The sequence below is a fragment of the Panthera uncia genome, chromosome B4, assembly GCF_023721935.1.
Source record: "Panthera uncia isolate 11264 chromosome B4, Puncia_PCG_1.0, whole genome shotgun sequence".
In the NCBI taxonomy this organism is placed as follows: Eukaryota; Metazoa; Chordata; class Mammalia; order Carnivora; family Felidae; genus Panthera; species Panthera uncia.
This window is the reverse complement of record NC_064809.1, coordinates 24,731,729-24,745,914: the sequence shown is the minus strand read 5'-3', so window position 1 is coordinate 24,745,914 and position 14,186 is coordinate 24,731,729. Positions and strand designations below refer to the sequence as shown.

General features: G+C 46.9%; 1 protein-coding gene across 1 annotated transcript in view; it reads left to right on the top strand.

Moving 5' to 3' along the window:
• Positions 1-6,183: 6,183 nt before the first annotated feature.
• The window catches only part of MKX (mohawk homeobox), a 65,108-nt gene continuing 57,105 nt past the window's right edge, over positions 6,184-14,186 (top strand). Inside the window, exons 1-2 of the mRNA XM_049626953.1 lie at positions 6,184-6,371; positions 8,148-8,307. Of these exons, the coding sequence (XP_049482910.1) occupies positions 6,184-6,371; positions 8,148-8,307 (348 nt within the window). The remainder of the gene's footprint in view (positions 6,372-8,147; positions 8,308-14,186) is intronic.

The following is a 14,186-nucleotide window of genomic DNA, read 5'->3' as shown; positions in this document are numbered from 1 at the left end:
AGGTTTTCAAACAAGAAGACATTATTTTACCCATCATACTGGCAAACATTATGAAGTCCAAACATATGAAACATATGCTGTGTTAGCATGTCAGGAAATGGAGACTTTGTGGAGGTACAGGTTGGAGGGAAATTTGGAAATATTTATCAAAATTTTAAAATCATGATTCCTTCAACCCAGTAATTCTATGTCTGTGTAGCGATTCCTAGAAAAATGTTTACACGTGTGCAGAAATAATCATAAACAAGGGTGTGTAATGCTTATAATAGTGAACATTGAAAAGGCAGAAATGATGATGAGGAATGGCTAAATAGATTATGGAGCATCATGTAACTGTTAAAACTATGGATTTGTATTTATAGGTACTCACATGAAAATTCTCTATGAAATTGAATGAGAAAGCAAGTTTTAGTTTAGTTCTGTGTGTCTCTGTATGTGTACCCTTCTGTAAGGTATGGTCTCATTTCTTTCAGAAGGTCATAAAACAAAACTATTATGTTTTGTTTGTATTCATGGATGTGAACGCAGAGAAAACCATCGAGAGGATACACATCAAACCAGTGGTGGCCACCTCTCGGTGGTTGAGTCTCAGGAACGTGACTGGGTGGAGTTAGCAGAAGAGGGACTTGCACTTGGACTCTGTTCCTTGCTTGAGAATGAATTTATGGAGAAGACCCCCTCTCTGACAGAACTTATCCTGCATTATTAATGCGATCAAAGTCAAATTATAAACAAAGTGAAAATGCCTTGAGGAATTTGGAGGGCTCCTATTCGACTGGTTTGCCCACGATGTTTCTGCAGCTGTGTCTTTCTCCGCTTGTTATGTTGTTCCACTTACGCACTTCAACATGTATCTCCACGACTCATGCTGGCCAAGTGTGAGGTTGAACCTGCTCTTTGTCCATAAATTTACTATTTAATAACATTTGGATGGAAAGTGACAAAATTTCCCTGGCTTTGTAATTTATTTCATTGCCTATAAGTAATAACCAGAAAAGAGAGTTTAAAAGCAACCCTTATTTTCAAAAACTTTGACCAATATTTGTTGTGAAACATCAGGCCCCTTGGTAAAATATCAAAATGCTTAAAATGAAAGCTTCTTTTTTTCTTGTAAGAAAGGAAAATTATTTATATTTATAACTACACTCCAGGTCTAACAGAACGAATTAAGATTTCTGCCAAATGTTGTACTTGACATTTTTGTAGCTTTAGCAATTGCAATACGTTACTTTCACATTTAAGAAATATCTTAATAATAGTATATGGCAAATTTATGGAAAAATTGACATCTTCATTTTATACTTTAGTAAATTCGGACTAAGCCAACATCAAATTAACCAGAATTCAGACTCGATTTTGAGAATTTGGACTCAACTTTTCTGACTTCTGGCCTAAACTGTTTTTCTCTTTTCCCTGCATATGGCTATCTCCCACAAACTATATACTCTCTAAAGCTTCTGATGGTGCTTTCTAAAATTGCAAGGTTTAGTTCTGAGGATTATGATATAGCATTTCATATACTGATTTTAGAGTACAGCATTAGAAGCTAAGTAAAATTCACCTTTGGAAAAGGTGGAATTAAAGATAATGATAACTGTATTTGAACTGTGGGTTAAAATAAAGAAGAAACTTCACTCTTGCATAGAGAATGAAACTTGCAAAAATAAAATTTTGGTCTGTCGCAAAATACATGCTTATTTGTACATTACAGAAGGATTCTCCACACTATTTCATTTTAAAACCTACCCTCCATTGTGGGTTTTGTTTTTTCATTTTAAAATGGATTCTAATTACTATATTCTAAAGTAATTCTGCATTACTTTTTCAGTGACTTAAGTCTAAGGTGTATATTATTCCTATACCAAATTAAAAATTTTTTGCAACATTTTTTGCTGTATATTTTATATCAGACTTTAAGAAACCACATCTCACATGTAAATTGATCTTAAGTCAAAGTCCTCTAAATGCATTTTTAAGTTGTGTAAATGCCGTTAAGACTAAAGCAACAAAAGTAGTATCTTATACTAAAGTATCCTGATCCATGAGTCCATGAGTCAGTATGGTACTATGAAATTGCAAGCGACTACATACTGCCCGTTGCTTTACCGAGAGCAGCTGACCAAAATATATGTCAGAGGGGCGTTTTACAGCTGATTTCCTGATAATGTCTGGTGACCACATTATAGAGAGTGTTATAGAGAGGACAGGGGAAAACCGGGCTATTTCCTCTTGTGAATTATCAAATACCAGTTGTTGTGAAACTTACTCGCTGTAAGTCTGTGGCTGAAATGTTCTGATGTTTCCCTCACTTTAAATTCCCACAGCGAGGTCCGTAGACCTCTGTGTCTATTGAACTCACACTGCAACAAGTCAAGTGCAGCGCCAATGATGAAATGAGAATGCCCAACCGCAAATGATACAATAAAAGAAACCACGGGACATTGGAAAATGTGATCAAATGATAATATTTATCTACCTAATGCGCAAAAACTTAAAAGTTCGTCCTTCTATGCTTTAGATTGTGCCACCGCCCGTTTGCCGTCGCATAGTTTGGGAGATAACATAGAGGAAAATTCGAAGGTGTGATTAGTCTTGGCAATAATAGCTTTAACATATATTTTAACCACTTCCAGGCCACATAAATGGAAGATGCTTAGGTGGGCCACTGCCCCAGAGCTGGCCAGCCACCACGAAGGAGAAAAGAACAAATGATGCCATAACTTTCAGGTTTGGAAAAATCTACTTTCGCTCTTATAAAAAGATGAAGGTGTCGCTGCTGCCTCAAGGCCGGCGGCGAGAAGGCGGACGGCTTCGTGCTAGGCGCCTTGCGGATCTTCAAGGCTGCCAGAAGCTCCAAGCTTCCAGTTGCACCTAAACCACAGCTTTTGTTACTCTCCTATTTGGGGTGATGGTGGGAAGGGAACCATCATCAATAAAGGAATCTGAGAGGCATTCTCTCCCCTTGCACTGTGTCCCAGCTCGGGATTCTCCCAAGTGCCATCCCCCTTCCTCCATGCAGATGCCTGGCCCTGGGCTCGCCTTCTCTTCCATACCTGGGTCACAGTGGGTTGGGCACCTGGGCTCGCTCGCCCCGGCCATGCCTCCCTCCACCCCTACGTCCCGTGGCGAGCGCAGCCTCTCCAGCCCTGGCCTCGGACGGTGAATGTGTGTCTGGCTTTGAAACAGCGCGGACCTCAGAAGCCCAGTGATAGCAGAAAAGAAGCTCCCGGGGCGCCAAGCACCTTCTGCAATACGCTCACGCGTTGTAGACACAAACCCGTGCTCTAACTGTACTCCAGCTAATCGCGAAGAAAATTAAGGGCGCGTCGTAAAGCTCTCTCCCGCCTAGCCACGCGTGGCTAAATTTCCAGCTCTCGGGCCAGCTAACACGCGGGATTTGCACCGCAGCGTCTCGGCTTCCAGAGCCCAAGCCCGACGCTACTTGCGGCTTCTCCGATTTCTCCCCTAAGTGCGAAGGAAATAGCCCCTTTTGCTCAGCGCCTGCGGGGCCGGCGGATCTGAGAGCGGGGCCCCGCTGGGGAAGACGCGGCGGGCCGGGGACTCCCCGGCGGCGCCTGCAGCGGCGGCTCCTCTGCGAGGGTTAACTGCAGTGCCCGCTGCCGGGAGGGTGCTGAGGCTTCCTCTCGCCGGCCCGGGAACGTGGATACCGCGCCTGCAGGATGTTCGCCGGCTGGGCCCGGCAGTCAAGAAACATGAGAAGGCCTCGGTATTCCTGTTCCCGGGCCGCGCGCGCCCGTCTGAGTAAATAAAGCCGAGACGACCGCGGTGGCGGCGGTGAGCGCGCTGGAGCCCGCGCGGAGAACATGAGGCGGGGATGGGAGTGCGCCTAGCCTCGACGCGGGAGAGCCAGCCGCCCTGCCGCCGGCCGCCGGCCCCACCGCCACAGGTACAGCCCGCGGGTCCCGGCGTCCCAGCTCAGGGCCTCGGGACGGGAGGCTCGCTCTGGCCCCGGCCCCGGAGCTACTCCTTCCCTCTGCCCCGGGAGCCTCCGCTGTCCCCGCCCTTCCCCCACTTCCCTCCGAGGTCCAGTGGGCACGCGCCCGGGTGGTGGCCAAGGCTGGCCAGAGGGTCCGCGAGGCGCCTGGGCGCCCACCTGATTGCGCCTCCTTGGCTTTAAAATTGCTCGCGGGCGTTGGGCGGGGTAGTTCCGCGGGGAAGGAGCTCCCCAAGCAACAGTTTGGAGTGAGTCAGGGTGAGGGTAAGTGGGGAGCACTGCAGCGGAGAAGAGGTGCTGAGGACCGTGGTGGGGCGCCGGGTGAGGTCCAGGTACCGCGCTTCACATGCCCTCCCCCACCCCGCAACCCCTCGAGTCAGGACCCAGTTCTCGGACCTTCGCAGCCCCCGGCCATCTCGCTTGCTGCCTGCAGACCCGGACCGCGCCGGGTGTCTGTGGTTGCGATGTCTATGTGGGCTTGGGACAGCGCGGAAGCGTCCGGTAGGGCAAACCTCGAAGCGGAGTCGCTAGGAAAAACTAGCCGTTGAATATAGGAGGACAGGACTGTGGTGGGGAAACACTGTGGGACTGGAAAAGGGCGTGTTTTACAAATAGCGCAGCGTGAACGCAAAGCACTAAGCACACCGATTTAAAAAAAAAAAAAAAAAAAAAAAAGGCTAGTCCTGACCTTAGAACAGAGGCTGCGAGCACGGAAATTTGCTTTGACACTTTTCGCCGAGGCTGCGTGCACACTCCAGACACGTACCTGTCTGCGTGGGAGGACTCAGCCTTGTGGTACACGGGGCAGCCAGCAGAAGTCTGACTTCACCTCTCCACGAACACTGACGGTAGCCGTCGCTTAGCCTTTGTGGTCACGGCCCTAAATGTCGCGCGTGGCTGCTCCGGTGATGGCTGGAGGGCGGGGCAGGGGGCGTTGGCAAGTGTGGGAGCTCGACATGGCTGATGATCTGTGTGTGTGTTAGGGGTAGCAGCCCCCGCTGCGGCGGGGCGGGGTGAGGGGGCTCTGGCAGTTGTGCCCAGGCTACTGGGAAGAAACAGGAGCTACCCCGAAGCGCGAGGGCGGGGTGATGGGGGCGATAACGCCACTGCTAAGCGGCGGCGCAGACTTGAACCTGAGGCCTGCGCTCTTCGGCAGGAGGCTCCCGGCCGCCGCGACCTGGGAGGTGAGCTGAAAGCTTTTTCAATGACGGCAGCCGCAGGCTTGGTGGTGCGCGGACCGCGACGCCTCCTTCCGCTCCTAACATCTATGCAACCTCTGAAATGGTTCCCCGAGACCCCAGAAAGGGGCGGGTGAGTCAGGGCTTCGAGTTCGAGGCTCACACCCACGCTGCGTAAGAGGACAGCACTGACAGCGGGTTCTGGGAGGCCCGGGACTCCGGCGCCTTTGACCAGCCGGGACCTTGCGCGTCCTGCAGCGGGCAGGGGGGTGGTAGGAAGACTTGGGGGGAGGGAGACTATGTGGTACATTTGTCCCTGGTGCCACTTAACTTTGTAGCTTAGAAGTCAGCTCACTTTCCCTGCCCTTACCTCCACCCCCCAGGGACCTGAGCCGGAATAAGAATTTCGGGGTTTCAGCCAAACCATCCAGGATCTAGAAAACATGAAAATCCCCGGAATCCCGGTGTGGCCTGGGACTCATTAACCGGGGCTTGCAGATACAGTTGTTCATATTACCCAAAAATTTCCCTTCCTTCCAACCCCTCCTTCCAACCCGAGAGCTCCGAGATGCTTTAGACTTCCGTTGTGGCTGAAGAACGCCCCCCCCCTCCCACTCCGCCGCGCCTATTCCGCTCCGCTAACCCGAGTGCACTTCTTCCAGATTAAAACCGAGAAAAGAACTCCTTTAGGAATTACTTCCCTTTTCCTACGCGGGTAAATTATCCCCGGTTGAGGTTCCTTGGAACGATCGCCGGGGCTAGGAAGAGGGTAGAGACCAGGAGCGTGCGGGGGATTGGTGCGAAGGGAGGAGCGGTGTAGCCAGGTGGGGAGAGGCAAGGGTTCCCTTGTCCAGGTGTGGCGCCGCCGCTCCTCCTCTCGGCTCCCCAGGCCAGAGCCTCCGCGGAGTCCGGGGCTCGGGACGCGTAGGGAGGTGAGCACTGAGCGAGTAACGTGATGCATCTTCTCCTAGAACCCGAGCCCTGCGGAGCTCCCGGCGGCCAGGCCTCAAGGCGCAGCGGCCGCGCGGCGCGCCTCTGCCTGCCGGCACCATGAACACCATCGTCTTCAACAAGCTCAGCGGCGCCGTGCTTTTTGAGGACCGCGGTGCTCCCGAACGGGAAAGGGGCAGCCGGCCCTATGGTGGTGTCCTAGACAGTCCCCACGCCCGCCCCGAGGTGGGCATTCCGGACGGCCCGCCCCTCAAGGACAACCTCGGCCTGAGACACCGCAGGACTGGGTATGCGCACCCTGCCGGGACCCCTGCCCGCCTGCAGCCTGGAGGGGTGGGAGTGGCAGCCGCAGCCCGGGGGTCAGGGGCCCGGAGCTCCCGGGAGGGCAGGTCTCCGCCCCTGGTCTCGCGGATTGTCCTTTTAAGGCATTAGTTTCTCAAAATATAGGGGAATCGGTTCATCAAGATAGCTCAAAAGGCTTGTTGGAAACGGTGCCTCAGTTCTCCCATACCTGGACCTCGGGGTAGGGGGCTCCCTGCCCCTCTGCGGACCGCGGGTGCAGATGAGCGGATGAGAGCGAGGCAGAAAGGACTGAGCGGGACGCCCAGGAACAGGGCAGGGGCAAGCAATCGGGGCTTCCCAGGTCAGGCCAGCCCCGTGGGCTTCCCCTCTCATGTCACGACAGGGCCTCGCCACGGCCTCGAAGCTCGAGGTGCCTCGGCCAAGGTGTTGGCAAGGTCGGCTCTCCGCAGGACGCCCGGGACGCGCGCGCGGCTCGGCGGGGCCCGCTGCGAGCCCGGAGGAGGAGGCCGCGGGCCTGCCGGACCGAGTTTCGGTTTAGCCGGGTGAGGGGCTGCCGGGGAGCGTAGAGCTCGCGGGTGGGCCCGCAGCGCCTGCTGCGGAGGCGTCGCGACTGCTCCCGGAGCGCCCCGCGGGGGGAGGGGGAGCCGTCCTGGGCGTCTCCACCTGAAAGATTATATCAGCTGCTTGTTCTGCGGCGTTGTTGGTTAGTAAAATAGAGATTAGGTTTCGTCAAAATGTTACTACCAGTCCTTTCGGATGGAGTTGCATTTCAAAGTGTTTAAAGAGGCGAAAGTCCTGGAGGCTAAGGCGCAGGCGCGCGAGCCTCCCTGAGTAGCCGGCCGCGCGCGAGCGGCCGCGCGGCGACACCTCCCGGAGCCGCGGGGGAGCGCAGCGCCGGGCACCCGGCTCCGGGCTGCTCTGGCCTCTTCCTCCTTTGAATGTGCTTTTCCTCAGGGTTTTCTTTCTTTTTTTTTCTTTTTCCTTAACTTTACCCAATGAGACGGAGTGCTCCATGCTTTTTAACCCTACCTTAAGTCGGAAAAAGGCCCCTAGAGTGTTTTTTAGGTTCAGCCTCTATCCTCTACAAACAACTTGGTTGGAAAGTTCCCCCTGTTTCCAGAGGACCAAAGGAAGTAGAGAGCGAGAAGAGAAGCGGGGCGGGGGGGAGGGGGACGGCCGTCATTCCTTGCTTTATTCCCGACGTCCAGTGGGCAACCTTTACTTTGACCGCGGGCGACTGGAAGCCCCGAGCGCCTGGAAGCCAGGCGTGAGTTCCCCAAAAGAACGTTCGAGAGCTGGCAGCAGCCTGACCTAACCCGCGAGGCCACAGCCTCTCAAGGGCGCGGTGCAGGGGGGCGAGGGGTCGCCAGTCCGATGACTTAGCCTTCGTCACCTAAACCTCTAACCCCTGGGTGCTGGCTTCAAGATATCCCCTCTTCCAAGATAAACTTAGTATCCCTCACTGCCACCTGACCCCCTGCGACGGCCAGGCCATTTCAAAGAGAGGTGCCCAAGGGAAGGATTTTCGCGCCCAGAAGCCCTGTGGCTCCCGCCCCGGCCTCGCCTCAGCCTGGAGGCGCCTGGCGGGCACCTACCTCCCAGCCGGATGCCCCGGGGTGCGGGACGCGGGGTCGGCAGCCGTTCCCGGTGGGCGCGTGGCCGCGGGCGCGAAGGTGTCCAGACGCGGGGGACCCCGGTGGGGGGAGGGGCGCTGCAGCCGGGCGGCGCGGCTCACCCGGGCTTCCTCTCCCGGTGTCCAGGGCCAGGCAGAATGGCGGGAAGGTGAGGCACAAGCGGCAGGCTCTGCAGGACATGGCGCGGCCCCTCAAGCAGTGGCTTTACAAGCACCGTGACAACCCGTACCCCACCAAGACCGAGAAGATCCTCCTGGCGCTGGGCTCGCAGATGACGCTAGTGCAGGTAACCGCGGCCGAGGCGCGGGCGCGCGTCGACTTTGCGCGGATCTGCACGTGGCGCGCCTCCCGCCGCGCAGGGATCAGGCCCCTGGAGGCCCGTCCAGGTGCTCAGGCTCCTGCCTCCGAGAATGCTGAGGGCTTGGCACGGGGGCAGAGTTGTGTTGTAGGAAGTTTCTGGGTTTCCTCTCAAGCTTAGCTACCAATTCAGTGCGCATGCCCCGTTCAGGCGGGACTGCTCGGTGTTTTGTTAGGGAGGGCGGTGAAAAGTCAGCTGCGAGTTATGAGAAGGTGCCTGGGAATCTGGACCGGTGTGCGGCACCCAGATGGCTACAGATGGGACTATCTGCAGTGATTTTCAAACCTGAGTGTGCGTTGGAATCCCTCGGAGGGCTTGCTCAAACTCACATTGCTGGGCCCCACACCAGAGTTTTTGATTCAGTAGTAGGTCTGGGGTGGGGTGGATGATTTGCATTTCTAACAAGTTCTCTGGACGATGCCGAAGCTGCTGGCCCTGGATGATGCTTTGAGAGCCATGCAGAAAGGCATTCCACATTAGGGCCCCATATGAAAGGTCAAGTACAGGATAACTTTAAAAATTGCCTTTACTGACAGAGCTAGGAGATGGAGTGGAAGGGCAAGAAGTGGGCTTTGAATTTTTTTTTTTTTTTTTTTTAAATATGAGACATCCCAAGTGTTAGATAGAAGCCACAAATTTTGCTTCTGGAATCTTCCCACTGTGGTTAGGAAGAGACCAATTTCAAGTAGTTGGTTTACTTTGTCAAGAGTAGAGAAAGGGTACAAGTTTGTTTCTTCTCCAACCAACAACACTCCAACCAACAACATTTGACTAAATTTTTCCCTACAGAGTCTTGATATTCACAGAAACATGGCGAGGAAGAGCAGTTATCAGCATTTTACAGATGATGTGACCAAGGCACTGTGGAAGTTAAGTGTTAGTAAGGGGTAGAGGTGGGCCTGGAAATAATGCAATTCCAGATCAAATGCTTTTTCCAACACACCACAGTCTTCTTTAATAAATTTGGTGGCATGAACTTTTATGCATGCAAACAGAGCAAATTTATTCAGAAATAGGAGGAGCTAAATGAGCTAAGAAGTTTCATATATTATAGTAGTACTACATGACTGCATCTGTGAAGTTTTGGTTATTTCATTAAATTTATAGTGAGGGAGACCCCAAATAAAGACAATATTTAACTACTAGATAAAATAAAACTTGCTTTCCAGAGTATTTAAAATTGTCATTTTAGGAATTGCTGGAAAGTTTGACAAAGCATGAAAGTTGACTTGTATTCAAGCTTATTAAAACTATAATATGCATTTGTCTGCTTATATTCAGAATACAATTTTAGGGGAAAACATCTGTTTTGCTTCATGTTAACAGGCAATAGTATTAATAGTGATTTGCTGCAGCACTGGAGGGGAAAATTTATTTAGTGTTCTTGGCTTAATATCTGTTTAACATAAAACTATGAATTTTCAGTGATTCCAGTCAGAAAAACTTGACTTGTGAAAATAAATGCATATGTTCAAATTTCAGTTTAAACAGGTATGCTATTTATTTTGAAAATACACCAGTTTATAGAGCTATTTGAATGTTTCACAATGATGTCAGCAATAAAGCATTAGATTAATTTGGTTTATCATACAGTTCCATATTTAATGCTTGCATTCTTTCATACAGAAAGCAAAAAAAAATGACATAGCTAGAGCATCTTTTTTGAGAGAGAAAGAGAAGGGAAAGCATGAGTGGGTGAGGCATAGAGGGGAGAGAGAGAGAGAGAGAGAGAGAGAGAGAGAGAGAGAGAGAATCTTAAGCAGGCTCCATGCTTAGCATTGAGCCTATCTCAGGGCTCGGTCTCACGACCAGGAGTTTAAGACCTGAGCTGAAATCAAGATCAGACACTTAACTGACTGAGCCACCCAACACCCCAGGACATTTTTTTTTTAATTTTTAAGTTTATTTATTTATTTTGAGAGAGAGAGAATCCCAAATAGGCTCCTCACAATGAGGTAAGAGCCCGACGTAGGGCTCGAACCCATGAAAGGGAAGACCATGATCTGAGCCAAAATCAAGAGTCCGAGGCTTAACCGACTGAGCCACCCAGCTGACCCACACTAGAACATTTTTTAATTATGAAAACTAATATTGTCATTAGCAGAGACGTTTAAATTTTTGTGTACAGTGGCTTTGTTGAGATGCAGTCCACATAGTTGTAATTTTAATACAGAATCAAATTATTTTCTACCTCTAATGATAGTTTGAACACAAATAATTATTCTTTTTGTATTAAAGATCTTGGTAACCCTGTTACAGTCTTCTAATTAACGTGAAGTTTTCATTCATGTAGTGAAAACTTGTCATTACATTTTCTTTCTCTTACACTAAATCTCAGAAAATAAAAGTGCACTAAATTATTTAATTTTTAAATGGGGCAAAGATAATTGTTTATAATAATAAGTCATCCCTGCCTAACGATTTCCAAATTTTTATAGGAAATGAAGTTGGTTTCTGGAACTGTGTAGTGATAAATGGAAGAAATCAAAATGTATAGAATAGCCAAGGGATGTTAAATGTAGTAATCCAATTTGGGTCTAGTTATTTTCAATTAGGCATAATAGGATATCTACATAAGAATATACATATATATACATACGTAAATATATATATATACATATATATATATGTACACACACATATATATCTATCTACACCTGACCCTTGAACAACACAAGTGTTAGGGTGCCAACCCTCCCCACAAGTAAAAAATCCACATATTTTTGACTCCCCAAAAACTTAACTACTAGTAGCCTACTGTTGACTGTAAGCCTTACCAATAACATGAATAGTCGATCAACACATATTTTGTATGTTATACGTATTCTGTAGTGTATTCTTACAATAAAGTAAGCTAGAGAAATGAAAATGTTATTAAGAAAATTGTAAGGAAGAGAAAATACATTTACAGTATTGTATTTTGTTGAAAAACTGTATAAGTGGTCCCATGCAGTTCAAACTTGTGTTGTTCAAGAGTCAACTGTACTTATGTTGATATATGTGGGACAGTTTGTGAAAGTCAAACATACATTAAGCATCCAAGCAAATTCTGACTCTATGGGAAACCAAATAAATTATGTAAATACTTTACACTTCTGGAGGAAAAAATATAAACCTGTGAGCTGAATAAAGCTTTTGATCCCTGCAAATTAGACCCCAGTGAATAAATTTCTCCTGTGGAGTCAGGCTTCTTGAGTAGAGCAATCATGTCTTTTTCATGTCTTTCAATACCCCCGTATCACCCCAGCACTGTACTTTCCATAAACTGTTCGTACATGTTTGTAGAGTGAAGAGGTCTAATTGGGGAATACCATTATAATCACCATGTGGTTTTCCAAAACACCATTCTGAACCTTGGTTAATGTCTTGAAATCTGACAAAGATATTCTAGTTTTAAAATACATTCCATTGAACACACATTATCTTTAATGCTATATGATGGTTTATAGACCAGCAAGAATAAAACTCATTTTATTATTTTCAGTATATCTGGAAATATGTCGTATTTTCGTGTCGGTGGACAAATATGGAGTGTTCCCCTTATTTCTGGTTCCAAACTCCTTTTCGTTGTTTATTGCAGTACCTCCTATCTGTTTCTCATGACTGATGTTAATAAGTGGCTAACATAACTTTTATTCCTTAATTACGAGAGTATCCTATTTCAAGAATGTCTTTTACACTTAACATTTTCCTTTTGGCTGTGTGTCAAATTGTTAAACTTCTCATGAAATGTAGTTTTGCCTTGTTTTGTTGCTCTTAAATTGATAAGGAAGGGCATAAAACCTAGTCAGCAGTCTCCACTAGACCTAGAAGCAAGAAACTGAAACTTTAGTGGAAGAAATATCTTCAGGACCACAAAAGGTACTTTTTCTGACAGATAGAAGTTCTAAGGACATTAATCCATGGCTATATTTTATATAGCCCTGAAAAACGAAGCAGAAAGAGCTATTTATTGTTAATCTGGCATCTTCCTAACGAGATATAAACATTTTCATAAAATTGACAGGTAATGACGTGTGTGTGTGTACTTTAATCAACCAAAATATTCCATTGTGCTTAATTTCTATGGCTGCCCACTGTTTCAACATTATAAAAAATATACTCTGTAGTGCCTAAATGTAAACAGCTTTATTGTGGAATAACACAAAATGGTATGCAGTTGGTGTTTTGTATTATCATAGGATATAGAGCTTACTACAGAATAATTGCCTTGGAAGAAGTTTTTCAGAGAAGGGCAGATGGGGGCTATATTTGATTTCAAAGTTTCCCATTGTTCATGTGTATATATTTTTAAATATGTGTATATATATATACATACATATATATGTATGTATATATATATACACATATTTATTTATTTATTTATTTATTTGTTTGTTTGTTTATAAGAGTGAAATGTCTTCTTGGGATGCCTTCTTTCATGATCACAATACAGAGTGCAATGCATGTAGAGTTAGTTTGAGATTCCATTTAATGACTGAATGTTAATGCTTCCTCTTCTTATAGAAGTTTCACATTCCTATGATAATGTCCATGTGCCATTGGTTAAAATTGCTACTTTCTAAGATTTTGCCCCTTCTGTTGACATAGCGCCTTTTTTGCTAGCTGAGTGCTTCTGTTGAGATATATATGTAGTTATCAACTGCAAGGATTATGGCAACTGTTAAATATTCAACAGAATCTCAGATTGCTCTTTCTACATTATTCCAAGTGTTACACTACATGGTGTGGAAATGAGGTTTTCAATGTTTCCGTTGAGTAACTCAGAATAAGTTTGTTAATTCTATATATTCAAAGGTGGACATATGCCATCTTATCCCTTTGGGCTTGCTACAGTGATTGCTCTGTCAATACGATCAATGTAAACACCTCTGTTAGAGTAGGGATGAAAACTACTTAGTTTTCCCTTCCAACTTCTAGATATTTGGTTCTCCAAGCTTTCACTATAAAATGCAGTGTTTTTAAAGCTCTGAGTTTCATATCAAAATGCTGTTGCAGAACCTATCCATGTTACCATGGAGGCCTATATCATGTAAAATAGAAGTTAATGAGATTTGCAAGGAATCCATAGTAAGTTAAAGGTAGAAAATCTGAAACTGGTATTTTTACCTTCTGTGAAACAGATGGAATTTACATTAATTCATCAGGAAAAAAAAATTGCAAAACAGCATTTATGCAAATTTCTTAACCAACTGTTTGTTTGCTGTTTGCATGGCTTAATGCAAGCAGATATTAAGCACCTTGAACTATATCCCGTCCTTAATTGTACTGTAAATTTCTGGCAATAAAATACTGGCAGAGTAAATATATTAGCATTTTTTTTGCCAGTCAAAGTTATGAAATCAGGTCAGAGACAGCCCATGTTAGGTATCAGCAAACCTTTCTGGGAAATCTTCTAATATGTAATTAGTATATTATGGTAAGAGCTGAGTATATAGAGCACAAAAAAGGGATATGATCCGTGTATATGAAAATGTAATCCCACCATGACATTTAAAGGTCCCCATTTTGGGGCACCTGGGTGGTGCAGTCATTTGATCTTCCGACTTCTGCTAGGGTCATGATCTCACAATTCATGAGTTTGAGCCCTGCATCAGGCTCTGTGCTGACAGCTCAGAGCCTAGAGCCTGCTTCAGATTCTGTGTGTGTGTGTCTCTCTCTCTCTCTGCCCCTCCCCTACTCACACTCTATCTTTCTCTCTCTCTCAAAAATAAATAGTTTTTAAAAATTAAAATAAAAAATAAAGGTCCCCATTTTTGTATGTTAGAATTATAGTGTGTTCATGTTTTTGAAATTAGAAGGCCATT